Consider the following 20,000-nt stretch of genomic DNA (forward strand, 5'->3'; position numbering starts at 1 on the left):
ATAACGTAACTCACAGCTGCCAATGTTCAGTTTGTGGCTATTATACTCTTTTTCACCTCATCAGTCAGCATGCCGTAAAATTTCCAATTGACATTGGGTCCATCCTTTGACCGCTAGTTTTTCATTAAAGGTAAAGTAAAGTCAATTTAGTTAATGTTGGTAGTTCCTTCAGTTACGAAACTGGCATCAATGGAAGCCGACGGTGAGCCTTTTACCCCCCTCCGGCCCCTCTGTCAGTGCTCCGCTTCACAGATATTTAAAGCTATAGCTAAACGGATCAGAGGAAAGTCAAGACTGACATTGACGTCACCCAGGATCGAACTGGGGACCCCTTGTTCCGATGTCACACACTAGACAACTGAGCTACACCTGCAACTGTTGGCTTTTGAGGAGAGGGATAAACGGAAGTACCGAGGAAAAACCTCTCGGAGCAGAGTAGAGAACCAACAAACTCAACCCACATGTGGCGTAGAATCCGGGAATCGATCCTGGGCCACACTGGTGGAAGGCGAGTGCTCTCACCACTGCCCCATCCTTGCTCCCCATTTTTCACAATGCACCCCAGACTTTCTGCCACCGCTCACAGGTCCAAGACACGAAATGAACAAGTCATATGCACATTGGAATTGTGAAGTTTAAGAAAAAAAACTGTTAATCATCTTTTGCACTTCTAAGGCAAAATAATAACAGACATGAAAAGATTTTTTATATTAAATAACGGCATTTCACAAAACAAGAGCATGTTTTTTGAGAGGAAAGGCGGTTTCCACCACATTACATGAATTTGCATGAAATTGCATGAATCTATCCTGCTTATATTTAAATTACTCAAACATAACGATAGCAGCATCCTACCTGATAAACTTTTTTGAGAGAAATTCCTTCTACGCCTGAACAAAAATTAGAAAGCATGTCGTCTGCTGTACCATGACCCATAAACAGTGAGGTTTAATGGCGACTTTCAAACTGGTGTTTTTTCATGATTCCATGAACGAATGTGAATATCCCCTTGCTTTGACTGGCACACGGCTATTAGCGGAGCTCTGCAGGCGCCTTTGGTGCACACGCGCAGAGCACCATAGTGTACTTTTTATAGTAGAGTAGGAGCTACGCTATTGGTGGTAACATGGCAACATAAAAAATAGGAATATATTAGTGAAATGAAAAGCGTTCGTTAATACCGTGAAGATTAAGGGTGCCGATTTGAAAGATGAATTTTTCTTCCAGATTCTTGCAGCATTTCGTCGTACCTAGATGTTGGGAAAGGCCGCAGATAGCCATGTGTTTTTTGGAGTGGTTAGGCAGATTAAAATGGCGAGCAACTGGCTTGGATGCATCCTTGTCATTCTTCTCAACATCGCAAAGGCATTCGCGGAATCGGTCACCTAGTCGTCTACCTGTCTCACCAATGTATAATTTATTGCATAAGGTACAGGTTATGCAATAAATGACCTTTGCGGAGGTACATGTGAAACGATCGGTGATCTTAACATATCGTTTAGGTGAGCGCGCGCATTTGAAAGTGTTAGGTTGCTCGTTAGTTTTGAGCGCGCTTCTAACTAAAAAGTTGCCTACGTTTTTGTCGCATTTGAATGAAATAAGTGGAGGTTGCAAAAAGATTCTGCCAGTCTCAGGATCATTTTGGAATAATTTAAAATTATTAAGAATGATACTTTTGACTGCGTGATTATGAGGATGGAAAGTGAGGGTGAATGGAATTCTGTGATTCTTATCTTTTTGTGACGTTTGTAGTGATGACTGTCTATCAAATTGTTGGGCGCGATGATGGCCCACTTTGACCACAGAGACAGGATAGCCACGTTTTTCAAAGAACTGGCACATCTCTGATTTGCTGGAAAAATCGGAGTCATCACTACATAGACATCGAGGTCTAAGAAATTGAGAATAAGGAATGGAGTTCTTGACATGTGATAGATGTGACGATGAATACAACAAATAACTGTGTGAATATGTAGGTTTGTAGTGCACACTAGTACATAGCACGTTGCCGCTAATAGAAACTTAATAGCTTAGTGTTGTTGTAATGTAGTCATTTGTTGTTATTACTAAACATAAACAATAAAATAAAATAGAAACTTTGATATCTAGGAAAGCCAATGAAGTTTCCGAAATTTTCCAGGTATATTTGAGAGCCGGATGAAAAGAATTGACGGAGGTTATAAATTGATTGAGTTCTTCTCTGCTGGATGAAATACCGCTGATGCAGTCGTCGATGTAGCAGCCGTAGAGTTCAGGTTTGGGGCCGTTGTACTGATTTAAAAATTGGTCTTCAACATATCCTACAAAAAGATTGGCATAGCTAGGTCCCATTCTTGTGCCTATCGCTACACCATCAGCGTTTCCGAGCTTGGTTCTTTGACAGTGCATTGATCGAAAAAGTAATAAAGTGCTTGAAGACCTTTGCTATTTGGAATGACTGTGTATAGAGATGTAATGTAAATATACCTGGGAAATTTCAGAAACTTCACTGGCTTTCCTAGATATCAAAGTTTCTATTAGTGGCAACGTGCTATGTACTAGTGTGCACTACAAACCTACAGATTCACACAGTTATTTGTTGTATTCATCGTCATATCTATCACATGTCAAGAACTCCATTCCTTATTCTCAATTTCTTAGACTTAGACGTCTATAAAGTGATGACTCCGATTTTTTCAGCAAATCAGAGGAGATGTGCCAGTTCTTTGAAAAACGTGGCTACCCTGTCTCTGTGGTCAAAGCGGGCCATCATCACGCCCAACAATTTGATTGACAGTCATCACTACAAATGTCACAAAAAGATAAGAATCACAGAATTCCATTCACCCTCACTTTCCATCCTCATAATCATGCAGTCAAAAGTATCATTCTTAATAATTTTAAATTACTCCAAAATGATCCCGAGACTGGTAGAATCTTTTCGCAACCTCCACTTATTTCATTCAAACGCCACAAAAATGTAAGCAACTTTTTAGTTAGAAGCGCACTCAAAACTAACGAGCAATCCGGCACTTTCAAATGCGCACACTCACGATGCAAAACTTGTCTTTTCATTGTTAACACTAGCAAGATATCGGGACCTAAGCGATCTGTTAAGATCACTGATCGTTTCACATGTACCTCCGCAAATGTCATTTATTGCATAACCTGTAAGTTATGCAATAAATTATACATTGGCGAGACCGGTAGACGACTAGGTGACCGATTCCGCGAACACCTTCGCGATGTTGAGGAGAATGACAAGGATGCATCCAAGCCAGTCGCTCGTCATTTTAATCTGCCTAACCACTCCAAAAAACACATGGCAATCTGCGGCCTTTCCCTACATCTAGCTACAGCGAAAAGCAGCAAGAATCTGGAAGAAAAATTCATCTTTCAAATCTGCACCCTTAATCCTCACGGTATTAACGCACGCTTTTCATTTAACTAATATATTCCTATTTTTCACATTGCCATGTTACCACCAATAGCGTAGCTCCTACTCTACTATAAAAACTACACGTAACCCACAATTCCACAATTTGCTGTGACGAAGGGCTAACGCTCGAAACACCAGCTTTTAGAATCTCTGTACAGTGGCCAATTTACATTATCGACTCAGTTAATAAAACCAGTTTTTTGTTATTTTTACGGATGCGTTATTTAAAGTGGATGCGCATTTTTAAAGAGTGGTTTAATCGGTTCTTTCTTTGTTCAGGAATGAAAATCGAATTTTTATTGTCAACTGGAATTACAATGTACATAACAATTATCTGTAGGCTTTTGGACATAAAGAAAAAGTTGATTTGTTTGTTTGTTTTCCTCTAAAATGCGAGGTAACAAGTGCTTTTTTAATCCGTTTGCCCAACTGGTTTTCGTTGTGCCTCGACAGTGACAAGAAAATTTTGCCCTTGTGTTATAAACACGTATTAGCAATGAGTTCTCGAAACTAGCTTGTGTTTTCAGAAGTTTGTTTAAAGCACCCAAAGGTTATTTCAGTGTTGGAGCAGATCATGCTTGAAGTTCGTCCTTTCTTGCTTGCATTGCCGTAGTTTGCCGATTCTTGTACAAAGCCAACCTGGCGTGTTTCAATGAAATACATCAACATGTGAATGATCTTGTTTTCAGAGATAAAGTGGAATAAAGTACATCAGTAAAACCCTTCTTTGACCTTGAACTGACAAAGTTGTTTTTATGGCTTCTAATTTTGGCATGATTCCTATTCGCGGGCTTTTTTCCTTTTCCATTCACTCGCTGAGGGTGTGCTTGTTTTCTTTTAAAACTCAATCAGTTCAAGAAAAAAATATTGCCAAACTGGAGAATTGCAAAGTAAATTTCACTGGAAAAACCGATGTCGCTTCCTGATTCATGCAATATAGATTTTTAGCGTAAAATTTACCGTGGAATTCACCAGTTAGGCAATGAATTTTTCTACAGAAGAAAGCAAAGAAAATTATTTAATTATTAAAGCAGCAACCAGAAACATCAAAACGCAGACAATTCGAAACCTTTTATGTTCACAAACCCTACAGGCAGTAAGAATAAATAACCAGGGAGCTCCGCTTTTAGGCTTGGCTAAATCTATATATTAAGGACTTTTAAGGCCTTGAATTTTCAAATTCACAGACTTTCAAGGACTTTCAAGGCAAGTGCGAACCATGCTCATCGTGCGTCTGGGATGAATGGGATGGATTTACCTTAGTCTTCTGTGGAGATATGTCCATTCTGGGTGGTGGGGGAAGACCAACCTTACGAGTAGATGAATGCTGTTCAGACACATTTGCACCCTGCCATCAATCAAGGTCCCTGGACCTATTTTTGTTGGGCAAATTGGGGAGGACCATCAATCCCAAGTTGCCTAAGATGGGTTGCATGTATCTGACCTATCACCAGAAGGATCTTTGTGTTTTCTTCCAATAGTTGGACATTCCATGGTCCTCCAAGATACATGTATATCAGGTACAATGAACACAAGCCATGGAATCTTTTGGAACAGGCAGCACAAGCTGAAGCAGTAGTAACAAATTTGCAGTTTCCTTGAGCGGGCACCAACTATCACGCCAGGTCTCCCGCACCAACGTTTCCAAACATCAGAGATGAACAAGGTTGTTGTAGATTGAATGAACGTCATCAATAAAAGGGTTAAAGGTAAACATGTCTGTGTCATTTTTCTTTTTGTCTCACATCATGCCGTGCGCAGAATTCTGGAGATTGCCGGCTGAGGATGGCAATGGAATGTAATGACCACCAGGTAGTGTCAAAAATTATCAAGGGTCTTTGAGGGACCAACATAATGGGATGAGTGTCCTGTGGTCAAACCCATAGATGCCATTGCCATGTACAAAACCATGGGAGGCCTCAAGTATCGATAGAGTGGTTTTGTTGATTGACTGATGATGTCGACCAGACCTGAAGGAGCATTCCAAATCCAGACCCTTGATAAGAGAGGAAGTGCCAACCATTTTGAAATTGATAACAGGTTAACCAGGCATGCGAACAGCCCCCCGCCCTGTCATGATAAACATTTCTTTCAATGGCATTTTTGGTAGCAATAACTTTTCGTCTCATATTTATTCTGATTGCTGTCATGTGACAAGTCTTTGTGCAAACATACTAAAAAATCATCATATCATTGCAACATTTGTTTACATATGATATGTATAACTCCCGCTGTCATGACTGCCATGAAACATAGTCTCCACGTATGCGTTACAAAGGGAGATTCAACCCTGCATTGCCCTGAAAAATGTAGTCTTGTTGCGAATTTGTATATCACCTTCTTTCTCTGATATTGCCACAAAGAAGATCTTGCAGTTAGGATTTCTAAACGGAAAGAAGTTGTTGTGGTGTCAACTTCTAACCGCAAAGAAGTTCTTGCGGCTGGTAGGATTGTGGCACAAGAAGGCGCCACAAGGACGCCCAAGAAGTTGCCGGCTTGCAGACACAAAAAGAAGTTCTTGCGCATGCATTATTTTTGGGCTGTACTGTAGCTCCATCTTTCACAATGTAAAATGCTAGCAACCCATAATTCCGTAATTCACCCCTGAGTTAGGGTTAATGTTTCAAACATCAGCTTTTAAATTTCTCTGTGGTGGTCAGTTGATCATATCAACCCAGTTGATAATCCCATTTCTCTGTTTCATTTCCCCACCAGTGCAGCACCACAGTTTCTTTAATTATATTGTTGAAGGATTATGGATGAGCAAAAAGTTACTATCATAAACTTTTTTTCATACTCAAACAAGATGACCTCTGTGCAACCGCTGTGAATCAATTTTGAATGCTTGTACATAATCAAATAGATCCACAATCAAATAAAATTGTGCACTAAATTCACAGATGTACCAGTAACAAAAGGAACTCTTCTACCAACTATAACAAGAACAAAAAATAGAGTAGTGGTAGTCAGGAGCTGACATTGTAAGATAATGGTTTGACACTGACTAGTTTTTTTGATGTTTCGTGCAAGACGTTTCAGCTGGTCCTTAAGCCTTCATCAGTTGCAATATAATGGCACCACGTGTGATTCAAATAACAGCACATTGAGCGCGCACTGATGAAAATCTGCGTACAGTTTCTTGAAAACGTAGTGCGAGACTTATGCGCATGCCAGAGACTTGTAGACCTCTGGGATAGCGATGTGGTCATTTCCAGACTGCGGATCCTTTATTGAGTACCAGGCTTCCAAGAAAAGTCGCTCGTGGTAGTTAGCCTCATGTCCAGCAACTCTGACACTTCCAAAATCCATTTCGTGGACATGGCAGGCGATCTTGGAGTCGTGGTCAAACATAGCAACAGCCCTTTTGTGTTCTGTAATGCGAGTTTTGAGTGATCATTCAGTTTGAGTGTAGTATACAAAACTGCAATTGGTGCAACTGATTTTGTACACTGTGCCAGATTGTGGCCGGTCAACCTTTTCTTGGGCTTTCAGTCGCGGGAACAAACTGTTCACAGTTCTAAATGGTTTGAAGGAGACTTTGATTTGATGCTGCCTTAAGATCCAACTAATCCTTTCTGAAATGCCCTGCACATAGCGTAGCACCACGAAACCCTTGGACGGTAGATCGGTAGGAAGTTTCGATAACAATCTTTCGCAGCTATTGATGAAGGATGTGGGATAATTGTTGTCTGGCAGTACAGCCTTGACTCGCTTCCTTTCTTCGTGTTCCCCTTCTGTGTTGACGGTATGTTCTGTGCCCTGCGTAGAAAGGTACTGACTACAGATCTCTTATGGCACATGGGGTGGTGAGAGTTGAACTTGAGATAGCGGTCTGTGTGGGTTGGCTTTCTGTAAACATTCACCTCAAGCTGCATACCCCTCCTTGTGGTGATGGTGTTCAGAAAAGATAGTCCCTGTCCCTTGGTGTCCTCAAGTTCTAGAGTGAACTGTAGGTGGGGGTTAATTGAATTGAGATGTTGGTGAAACTCATCCACTTGGTGCTTTCTGAGACACGTGTGACTGTCGTCCACATAACAGAACCACCACTTAGGGGGTTGTGGAGCTGTGGCGATGGCAGTTTCCTCAATCTCTTTCATTATGACGTCGGCTATAACGGGACTGATTGGTGAACCCATCGCACATCCAAAGATTTGTTTAGAATGGATGTTGTTGTGTTTGAAGTACGGTAGTTGTGATTGAGAACAAAATTCTAACAGCCTCATGACCTTGCTGATGGACATATTTGTGTGTTCCACTACATCCTGATCCTTTTGGGGCCTCTCGTTGACGATGGTTAGAGCTAGATCCACGGGAATGGAAGTGAAGAACGAAAAAAGAAAAGAGACCGTGATTTCGTCACTGGCGACAGTATGTTGCTGGATCTTTTGAGCAAATTCTGAGCTGTTTTTGACAGAGAAGGGATTTCTCCAAAGAGGGGACAGAATGGAAACAAGATGTTTGGATACAGCATACATGGGGCTCCCTATGCTGCTTGTGATAGGTCTGAGTGGTCTTTCAGGTTTATGAATTTTCGGGAGACCATAAAACGACGCTGGCGCTGAATTGCCGCAGTGTAGTTTTTTGTTCCCCTCATTGGAGAAATCGCTTCTCTGTCAAAAACACCTCAGACTTTGCTCAAAAGATCCAGCAACATACTGTCGTCAGTGATGAAATCATGGTCTCTTTTGACATTAAATCGTTACTCACTTCCATTCCCGTGGATCTAGCTCTAACCATCGTCAACAAGAGGCTCCAAAAGGATCAGGATGAAGCGGAATGCACAAATATGGCTATCAGCGACATCATGAGGCTGTTAGAATTTTGTTCTCAATCACAACTACCGTACTTCAAACACAACAACATCCATTACAAACAAATCTTTGGATGTGCGATGGGTTCACCAATCAGTCCCATTATAGCCAACGTCGTAATGGAAGAGATTGAGAAAACTGCCATCGCCACAGCTCCACACCCCCCTAAGTGGTGCTTCCATTATGTGGACGACAGTCACACATGTCTCAGAAAGCACCAAGTGGATGAGTTTCACCAGCATCTCAATTCAATTAACCCACACATACAGTTCACTCTAGAACTTGAGGACACCAAGGGACAGGGACTACCTTTTCTGGACACCATCACCACAAGGAGGGGTACGCAGCTTGAGGTGAATGTCTACAGAAAGCCAACCCACACAGACCGCTATCTCAAGTTCAACTCTCACCACCCCATGTGCCATAAGAGATCTGTAGTCAGTACCTTGCTACGCAGGGCACAGAACATACCATCAACACAGAAGGGGAAACACGAAGAAAGGAAGCGAGTCAAGGCTGTACTGCCAGACAACAATTATCCCTCATCCTTCATCAATAGCTGCGAAAGATTGTTATCGAAACTTCCTACCGATCTACCGTCCAATGGTTTCGTGGTGCTACGCTATGTGCAGGGCATTTCAGAAAGGATTAGTTGGATCTTAAGGCAGCATCAAATCAAAGTCGCCTTCAAACAATTGAGAACTGTGAACAGTTTGTTCCTGTGACCGAAAGCCCAAGAAAAGGTTGACTGGCCACAATCTGGCACAGTGTACAAAATCAGTTGCACCAATTGCAGTTTTGTATACTACAATCAAACCGAATGATCACTCAAAACTCGCATTACAGAACACAAAAGGGCTGTTGCCATGTTTGACCACGACTCCAAGATCGACTGCCACATCCACGAAAACAACCACGAAATGGATTTTGGAAGTGTCAGGGTTGTTGGACATGAGGCTAACTACCACGAGCGACTTTTCTTGGAAGCCTGGTACTCAATAAAGGATCCGCAGTCTGGAAATGACCACATCGCTATCCCAGAGGTCTACACACACAGTTTAACTCTGGAGAATGAGCTTAGCTGAATTGAGAGTCTGCAGTCTTGAGCATAAAAGCTGTTTGAAGCAGACCATCGAGTATCATAAGAATGGATATTGGAAATATCTTGAAATAATATTCTTTTTACCCAAACTAACCTCCCCAAACTAACCTTTCCCCAACTTTAAGTATGGCGTGCAATGATTTTGCATCAAATTTAAGGACATCAACATTGATAGCAGCACCAACCTGTAAAATAAATCATTGATATCAATATAATTATTGAATACAGGTTTATAGGCTTTTTAATACTTTTTACCAGCACTTAACACAATAAAATACTTTGTAGTCCTGTGTATGGGGTACAGTGATGCTGTTGTCAGATGAAAATGACCCACTCATTGGAGATAGAGTTGCGTAAAAGTTGAGGACACATTAATAGACAACAAGAGTCAAAGTGTTCTTTAAAACACAGTTTTAAAGCAACAAAATGCAAAGATGCAACGACACAATATGAACTTGGCCAATAAGGTCTCCTCCATTAGTACAACGCAAAGGCCAAATAGTACAACAAAAAATGTTAAATAACTTGCATGGCTTTCCATCTTCTGTAGATTTTGATGTTTGTGTGACTTAATGACTACCACATTTGTTTTGGCCATGCAAATGCAACTGGCAAAGATGATTACACTTTTAGGAAATGTGATTATTTGAGCTGCCATCAATGATGAATTTGAAGTGTCTGCACTTCATCTGTATTATGGAGTAAAACTACAGTTTATATACAGTGTGTAAGGAAATTAAATGATTAAAGTAAGAGCATTCTGACTCATTTTTGTATTTATCATGAAAGAGACTGGATGGCTGCAAACTACATGTAGAAATTTGGGGGTCATAAATGACTGACTGGAAGGAAATTGTAATATTTGGCTTTTGATTGTATGTCAAGGGAATCTGAGTGAGGAGAATCACAAAAGTACATGTACATGTACAGCTGAAGTAAAACTATTGCTTTCGCAAACACATTTTAGTGCAACCAGTGGACATACTAGAACTCTGAGTAATGATTAACTTTCCTTGTCAGGTAAATGGAAACAGCACTAATGAAATCGTCATGCCAATATGAATAATTGTATTTCATAGCCAGTCAGTAGGTTTTGAAAATGCTTACCAATTTTTAAACTCTACTTGACTAATGATGTTATTCACATTTCTTTATATTTCATATTGAGTACCATACAAAAGTACGTTGACAGTCTCGACTCGATCCTCGCGCGATTTGAGGATCAAGAATCGAGTCGAGGACCAAGACTCAATTCACTTGATCGAAACTAAACTCAATTCTTAATTGCATACTGATGAGAATAAGTGATTTCTTAAAACATTTCATATTCACTGGCCAGGAGGTCCACATAGAAAAAAAAAATGTGCTAGAGGTCTCGAGCACCCAGCGGAGGGCCACACTCTAGACCACAGTAACGTTTCATATACCGACCAATCTAGGCCATTGAATGACGTTTTCATTTAAAGGGTAGGAGAAACTATGAAAAACTGGAAAAGTCAATTTTTTTTTTAAACACTGTCTAATCATCGCATCCACAGAAGTACAATATAACAGAATGGGGATTTTTCTACATTTTGTGAAGTTTCCCTTTGAACTGAATGAAAGCTTCCAACACTAGACGTTACATGAAAGTAAACTGGGTTGCCTTTTGTACATGTTTCTCATCCTCAAATTTTCGGAGTCATTCCTAAACACAATGAATCCACAAAGGCTGAAAAATCTCACAAAAACCTTTTCCAGCCAAACATTTTATCGAAACAAACCACGTATTTGCCATTAGAGGAGATTTCATTTTGTGCATGCAGACAAGCATCACACTCCGTGTCAAAAACTACATGTATACGCAACTAAAGAAATTTCTCACCAGAGTTCAGGATCAAACCCTTTTCACAAGAGAACTTTTTCCTAGAATAATGAAGCAAAAAATAGACAAGAAGCTTTCTTTCAAATAATTCTTTGACTGTCAAGAATTACTCACATTTCCAAACACAGGAACACTGTTGAGTGCAAATGAATATAAATAGCCAGACAACAGAGATCGGACTTGAAAAAACACAGATGCAACTGTGCAACTGAAACTGTGTCAAGAAAAGTTAGTGCTTCCATTCAGTCGAAAAAGCCAGGCAAAAGCTTTCTTGCAGCCACGTTGTCATCAAGGTCTCCTTGTGAATCACAAAATCTAAGCAATTCAGTGTTGAAAAGGATAGTTGACAAGGAATGGAGCAGTGTGTACATGTATATATATATGGACTTTCAAAAAGTCAAGGGAAGAAGCAATGAGAGAGCTACAGTGTAGTAACTGAGCAACTGATCGAGAGCCGGTCATACTTCAAAAGTTGCTGTCTCGGCATGCCCAGAAGTCGAGCTGCCTGATCAACTCAAGAAGCTTTTGACAGCATGTGAACTGAGAAAGTTTTTTGACAGAGAGCGAAAGTGAGAAAAGTGTATGGATCAGCAAACTTGCTTCTAAATCCATTGTTTGTACAGTGCCCAATTTGTGCAGCGGTTGTGTCACTTGGTCACTTCAATGACATCATGATTAATAATTAAATGAGAAAACTTATGGCAACACATCAAAAGTGGTCACGTGGATGACCCAGTCCGAACACGCTACAGAGGTATTTGGGAATAAATATTTTGCACTGCACATTTTTAATATAAGTATTAAAATATTAAAATAGTCATGAAGAAAATTATTACCGTTAAAATGTAAGCCCTCAAGAATCCATTTCTTTTTTTGATGCATACACTTTTGTGAAATATATTTGATACTTGATAAAGGCAAGACTGAAATCAGTTCATGAAAATGCAAGAAAATTCTTAAACATGTAGCATACAGCATTTTGGTGATTTTAATTGGCATTATTATCTACTGATTTTATTTATTTGTATCTAGTTCAAGGGAATGTGCTTTTATTGAGACATTCAGAGTATCTGACCAACAATAAAGAATGCACGACTCGATCGATCCAGCTATGAAAATATGCAAAAGTGGGAAAGCCCATGGTTTTGTAGAGGCGACTGCTCATTTTAGCTATAAATATGCGTTATTCTTTTAAGAATCAGATTGGAGCACACATTTATTTTTTATTGGAATTACATACAGCTTTTTAATGGTAAACATGATCATAAAATTGTAACCTTCAACATTTGTTATTGTTTCTTTTTTATGAACCATACCATTTGTTTATACATTTGGTGCCTGTCTGTAGTACATGTATGTAATTATATATACATCGTTCATCAGAACCCATGACCTACTTACTAGTCCACTGCTCTACCATCTGAAATATTGATTACTACATTTCATACAAGTTTTCATTTCCTAGGTACAAGAATTTCTCCATTGCACACCAGCTTCCTTTTTTTTGAAGATACTGTATTACTGATTAAAATGAATGAATTATTGCAAATGCACCATCAAACTACAAGCTGGTCATGGGGTTCCAAGATACAGTAGCAACAATGATGTTTTGGAGAAATCATTGAATGGATTCATCAACGACTATGAAGTATGTGTAATTTTGTGTTACATGTACATTTACTCGGACACGAAAATCCAGGAAACTGTGGAAAATGAACAGACCATATTTGTATTATCAGGACTGCCATGAGACCAGCAGGCAATTGATGATCGTGTAGGGATGTACTGTACCTGTTCAATAATCAGAGCATTTCGATGGGTTTTGATGTCTTATTGAGATGTCTCTTGCAATGTTCTCTTACAGATTTAACAAGAGAATGTACACTTCAAGAGTTTACTGTATTTGCCAAAAGTCAGTTTCCCCATTTTGATGTACTAGACTCCCAAGTTAATGCTGTTTGTCAGAGCAAATACCGTGTTAGAAATTGTGGATACAGAAGATGTTCAAGAAAATGGAGTATTAAGTAAGCAATCTTAATACCAACTGCTGGAATTATTTGCTGACTTGAACATAAGCCAATTAATGCACTTCATTGTTTACATTTACATTTGAACAGAAAGGATATTCATGTCCAATGTTTCAGTTTCAGTTTCAGTTACTCATGCATGTTTTCTGTTGATTTTTGATGATAATTGTAAAACAAAAAAGGAAGTGCTCTTTAGTACATTCAATCATTACTCAGTAATTGCTTTCGAATGTTAGTTGTAATTACAGTTTCAAATTTAGGCAAAATGATGTATGTGGACCAAAAACAAATGACAACAACTATTTTAAAGCCACATTTAAGTATCTTTTTTGTTATTGTTAGCTTCCTATGGAACTCCCATGTGTGCATCTGTGTGTGCATCATACAATGTACCTTAAAGCCTTTATGTACAATAAGTTTGAATTTTGAGAAATTTATTCGCTGTACCTTTACAACAAACAGGTTAAAAATAGGCTAGTTAACATGGTTTTATTTATCAACTATGACACAGCATGTATTGGGGCAATTGCTCTACAAACAGCCTGGCGATTTTTTCTAAAACTGGAATGCACGCATATTTATTCAAAAAAATTGCTTTCACTGTTTCAGTAAGCCCGGAAGATATCCATCTGTCATTTATACAAGGCTTTATTATTTGATTTTGGCTAAACAGAATTACATCAAATTTACAATAATTTTAAAATGTACAAAATTACAATTAAGATCATTAATGAGGATAAAAATAATAATTATACAGGTGTAATTAAATAAATAGAATAAAATAAAATTAAAATAAAATATAGACTATGCTTTATATGATTTGTTTCCTAACAATCTAGCCCCACGCTGTATGAAAGAGTTCATGTTCCTATTCGTTCACGGAATGGGAACTCGCACCCGTTGAGCCCTAAGGGAATACGATTGGGGTCTTGAAATTAGAAATTTACAGCAAGGATGGAGACCTTCTGAATCTAAATTTCCTTAAAAGCGTGTGCTGTGTGACTGTCCCTTCTTACATCCAGGGGCTCCACAGTCTCTCTGGCTAGACCTAAGATGTCTTAAGAGCGATTTTGAATACACTGTAGATCCTCAGCCAGATAGTTTGGGATGCCTCCCCAGATGGGTGATGCGTATTCAAGAAGTGGACAAATTTTTGTTATGTACAAAAGGAAGTAGAGATGCTTACTTGCTTTAGTTACAATTTCATCTATGTGTGTATTCCACTTAAGTCTCTCTGAACATGCACTCCGAGTAACTTGAAAACTTCTACCCTCTCCAACTCCTCGTTTCCAACTCTAATCGAACTAGGGGCATGAATCTGCTGAGATTTCTTAAAACTAATCCACATCTCTTTGGTCTTTTTGGCGTTTATCTCCATTTTATTCCGCTCTGCCCACGCCTCCATTTTTACCATAACATCATGCATGTCACTTTCACTTCCGGTCGGCACCAGTTCGTATTGGGTGCAATCATCAGCGTACTTACAGGTATTGATTGAAACTCCCGGGGGATAGCAGTCATCAATATCGTTGATAAACACGTTAAACAGGGTGGGTGAAATAACCCGGCCTTGAGGGCCTCCAGCTATAACCTCTCCACTAGAAGAAACTACCTCCGGGAGCTTAACCTGCTGTTATCTCTCCTACCGGAGAGATAACTTTGAACCCAGTTCCAGAAACTGAGAAAGATATTCACGGTAGCTAGGGTCTCAAGTAAAGTGGATTGATCAACAAGATCAAACGCTGTGCGGAAATCCAAAAGTAAGGCATGCACCCCGCAAAACCAACTCGTTGGCTGAGTAGCATTGAACCAATCTTAGGTTACACTTGTGAGTGCCGTTACAGTTGACTGCTTTTCCTGAAATGCATGCTGGGTAGCATCGATCTTCATGTTACTTTTATTCAGCATGAGTTGGATTTTCTCAAGAACTTTCACAGCTTGAGGAAGGACAGAGATTTGTCTGAAGTCGTTATTAATGTCTGTTGGATTACTAACTTGGGTACAGGACTAATCAACGCGTGCTTGCTGTTGGGTACTTGCCCTGCTGTATACTAGCACAGATAATGCCATGTAAAGCAGGGCTATCTCTTTGTGAAAAGATTTCAAGAGCCACACCGGTACTTCATCACAACCTGTAGCCTTCCTGCCATTAAGATGTTTCATTATGGCTTTTACTTGAGCGATACTTGGAAGGGGAGGTGGTCTCTCTTGCAGTCTATCAGATATTTCTGAGGTCAGCAAAGCCGTCGCCGTTTTATTTTTCCAAGGTGCTGTGAAGGCTTGCAGTAACTTATCTGCAACCTCTTTTAGCTCATCAGATGACGTGGCTGTAGGTGTTGTTCTTTGTCTTTCGGCACTGCAGAGCGCGTAAATAGATTTATACCATTTGCGTGGATTAGACATGCGAAAATCACTGGCCTGTGTTTCATAAATCTTGCGTTTTGCACTCTTGGAGATTTGCAACGTTATCTTTTATCTGCTTGTATCTTTCCTTGTCACCTTTAGAAAAGGCCTTCTGGCGAGCGCTAATTGCGCCTTTAATATGTCGTGTCATCCATTTCTTGTCACTCAGGTGCATGCGCACATGTTTTTGGGGAGCACAGGTGTTAAGAGCTTCAATTAGTATATTATTGAACACCTCGACTTTATCATCCACATCTTTCCCTTGGAAAACAGACTCCCAGTTAAGCTTTAACCCAAGAGCTCTGACGTTATCAGCTTTGAGACTTCTGGCACAGACGATTTGCCAGTTGGTCTATGCTTCAGCCAAGCATAAAGGGTACACTGATGATCTGAGCGCCCCAAGGGAGGCAGATGTTGAGCTTTGGTCAAAAATATTATTTCCGCGAGTCGGGGCTTTAACAATTTTCAACAAATCAAATCTCCGACACAGTGAGCGCGGATCCAGTTGGTTGATGTCTCCCGTAATCACCATTCCCGCTGACGGCCTTTCTTTAAGCAGATTATCCAGACGTTGTGTAATATAGCTGTTTAGCTCAGACTCCTTAGCAATATTCCTATGAAATTCAGGAAAATACAAAGCAACTGTGATTATGCAGCTAAAAGGTCTCATTATACGCGGCGGTGTCATGAAGTTATCATCAACTTCAAGCTCAGATAGTTGTTTAGTCGGTATCGTGCTAGGACAAGACGTAGAATTGCTAAAACATTTACTAGCACTTTAGCAGTTTTGCAGCAGGAAATGATACGAGAAGTTGTATCAAGGCGACAAGTGTATAATATTTATTTGGGAAAACACAATGTTGGAAAAAATGCTGAAATGTCTGATGGTGCAAATCCCCCTGCCAATCCAAATACAGTCAATCACTTTGGTTTGTCGAATTCCACTTGGTACAAGAAAGCTTCTGTGCCACTTGTTTTGAGTGGTGTTATTGTGAATTTTGTAGAAATTGCCCTTGAAATGTTTCAAAGATTGTCCAAGGTGGTTGTTCATAGTGAGCATGCGTTGGTCATCTATGGGTCAATTGTCGTGGATCAAAAAGCTCTCTCTCTCAGTTCATGTTTGTACCAACAGAATCTGTTTGGAATATCACCCCCAATATCAGTGGCAGACACTGGCAGCACTGCAAAAGATGGATACAAAACCATGCATGCTTGAAAACTTGATAAAGATGTTCAAAAATGGTTGTTACAGTTGGGTAAAGCAGGGAGAAGTGTTTCTATCGCATCTATTGGATGACATGGTAGCATTACCCATCGTCATTTAACATTTAGGCAAGTCCGGTGATCACACAGACGTTGAGAACCGTGTTACAGAGGTTTTAACGTATGCTTCAGCTTGTTCTATGTGCTTAGATTCTGCAAAAAGAAACAAGTTGATGCCGGTTTGTAAGAGCTTTTGCAAAGACTGCTTTTCCGGCAGGGCTATTTGCAAAGCACATGAAAGAATTTATGACACCTGGAACTGTGACAAACGCCCATGTGAATCTTGCCATGAGAAGATTAAAAATGGGGACGCCATCACATGTACTCGGTCGCACATTCTGCTTTCCATATCAGACCAAGAATCTGCATATGAAAAATTTGGCAAAGGAGTGTCAACTTTTATTGAAGCATTTAATGATGGAAAGGGTTCTTTAGATTTTCCCCTTTACCACATTCATGACATTGGACACCAGATAAAGAATACACAGGCTTCCCTCAAGAGGGGCACTCACTTTGATGGTCGTTACACTTTTGACTCCACCGATTTACCGTTGATACTTACCACAGCAGAAGATGAAGTGGTAGAGCTGATGTTGAAAGGGGTGTCACATAAAGCCTTAGCCCAGTTAGACAAACACAGTGATGAGAAAAGCTTGCAAAGAATTAGTCAACCCGTGACCATCGCTTGCGGTCAAAGTGATAAGATGGTAAGGACAGACGTTCCAGAGCTTCGAAGACCTTGGTTTGCTGAAGGTCACTCAGACATAAGCTCCCCATTGTTTCTTGCCATAATGTTATCAAAGGTGGCAGTTGTGTACTTCACTGATGACTCACAGCAATCACTAACTTGTTACAGGCAGACACCGCTACCAAGAAAGCTCATCTCCATAGCCAAAGGAAATGCGCTTTTTCGATGATCAAGGTGCCCCGGAAGATGCTGTCCCATTTGCACCTCAGAGTATTTCCCTCTAATAAAGGTAGATGGCTTTCCATCACTGGATTGGCCCCAACCAATGATGAAAAATATTTGCTTGTTTGTGATTCAAAACTCTGAACTATCAGGGTTGTTAAAAATGTTTACGAGATTGCTCATCATCCGTCGTGGAAGACATCACTCAGTAAATTAACAGTGATTGGTAACACCCAAAGGTTCCATCCATTTAAGCTGCGTACCTGTTGTGGGAGTGATTTATTTGTGCACACTTTCTGCAGATTACACACCACTAACGATATGCCACACTATTGAGAGTGCAGATCTAATCCACCCAATTGATTGTCTTTTCTTTGCAGATAATGTAATCGTGGTTACAGACTGTCCATCTGTGGAGGCCATGAGTGAAAAGAAGATGGCTATGGTAATTGAAGATGCCGCAACAAGAAAAGCATTTCTTTTTCGACAGTGCAAGTGGTCTCAAGTTTCCTTTTGCATTGCGTGAAGTCGATGGCAAAGTTCATTGTTCTGACCACTTGAGGAAAAGAAGAGGAAATACGGAACCCCACCAACCATTATTGGTCAATACGCAACAAGACGTGAATTAGTCATTGCACCGATGCGAGATTACATTTTTGTCAGTAAAGCAGAGCAACCGGAAAGTGAAAATTATCATTCAGATGACGGACCTAATGATGGTGCTTCATGTGCAACTGCTTTGGTCTTTGAGATTGGAAAAGTCCTTGTATTTGTGGAACTGATGGGTTACCCTTTAACCTTCTAAAGATTCCCAAAAATGTATCAAGGGCAAGTATTGGACCACGATCTAAATTGCAAGGAGATTTTTCTGGTTGAAACCTTGCGAGAAGAGGAGAACATTTTCTATGCCATAGACCCCAACTGGAAAGGTGCTTCAATGGCATGCGCACATATCCTTCGGGTCAGCGATGACTGTATGCTTGGATGTAACTGTAACAATCACGGAAACCACATACCAGATCTCAGTGGTAACATACAATGAAATTCAAGAAATAGCTCAAGAATTTGAGGATTCCCTCAGACGAGCATTGGTACCACTACATGCAGAGGACAACTATGAAGATGATCACGAAGAGGCAACCTGACAACCGGTTGAGGCAGAAGAGACCCACGCCTATCAAGATCAGAGGCAAAGAAGAGGCAGAGCCAGCACGTACAATGACATCATTGCTTGTCTGCGATAAACAACCGTATGTTTGGTGAGTTATCAATGACATCTTGTTTACATACTGCGTGATACTACACTGTAGTACTGCAATAGGCGAGGTCGATTTTTTTTATACTTCGGTAGACAGACTTTCAGAATATTGCATAAATAGCTTTGACTGGTGATAAACAACTCATCTATAAGTTGCCTCAATTGACTTGCTTTCAAAATTTAATGCAATACGTTTCTTGCCGTATACATTTATCAAACATTGTATGTTAAATACTGGGTAACACAGTTTTGCATCTATATACATATATAGTTAGATTTTAAAAAGTCATTGGCCTCCCTGGCGAAGAATTCAGGATCAACCTGGTGGATTTTTGTCTGCCCTGGCAGAATTTTTGTTGAAAACCTGGTGAACAACCAGGTTCCATAAAGTCTATGACAGAGGGGTGTATGAAGTTGAATATTCGAAGGTGATTGAAATGACACACACACAAGTGCTTAGTAGCCAAGCTTTCAAATGTGGAGAGGAGTCTGGGCATTACAATGAAACGGTTGGCCATTTACCTTGCGAGAACTCCCGAATGTCTTGGTATTTTCTTGCACATGGCGAAAGAAATGTGTCAAAGTGACCACAGAAAACTGGAGGAGGAATGGAGATTGCCTGTAGTTTGGTGTTCAGTTTTTCGAGTAAAGTATGAATGCTTCAGGATAGAAACGGCTCCTTTAGGACCCACCGCTCATGAAAAAGGTAATGATCAACAACAACAAGCTTTCAGTTTGTGTTTATTCAGCGACATCTTGAGAAGTTTTTATGAATATTAATTGAACCTTATAAACCTCCAACTTCAGGTGTTTCTGTAGATAAGCAGCACCCCTGATTTTTGATTTGACTTTTGAGAAAAAAGGTGTGGCTTATACATGGACTTTTACGGTATACGTAAGTTAGAAAATTAAAATATTACATGAAAAGAAAAGAGGAGGGGCAC

The 20,000-nt window shown here is 40.0% G+C and overlaps 1 protein-coding gene and 1 pseudogene across 1 annotated transcript in view; both read right to left on the reverse strand.

Annotated features, from left to right (window-relative positions):
- The window catches only part of LOC137986971 (uncharacterized), a 13,890-nt pseudogene extending 8,961 nt beyond the window's left edge, over positions 1-4,929 (reverse strand).
- The window catches only part of LOC137992667 (ribonuclease P protein subunit p14-like), a 94,867-nt gene that overhangs the window by 37,683 nt on the left and 37,184 nt on the right, over positions 1-20,000 (reverse strand). Inside the window, exon 3 of the mRNA XM_068838142.1 lies at positions 9,440-9,516. Coding sequence (XP_068694243.1) covers positions 9,440-9,516 — 77 coding nt within the window. The remainder of the gene's footprint in view (positions 1-9,439; positions 9,517-20,000) is intronic.

Source organism: Montipora foliosa, chromosome 2, assembly GCF_036669935.1.
Source record: "Montipora foliosa isolate CH-2021 chromosome 2, ASM3666993v2, whole genome shotgun sequence".
In the NCBI taxonomy this organism is placed as follows: Eukaryota; Metazoa; Cnidaria; class Anthozoa; order Scleractinia; family Acroporidae; genus Montipora; species Montipora foliosa.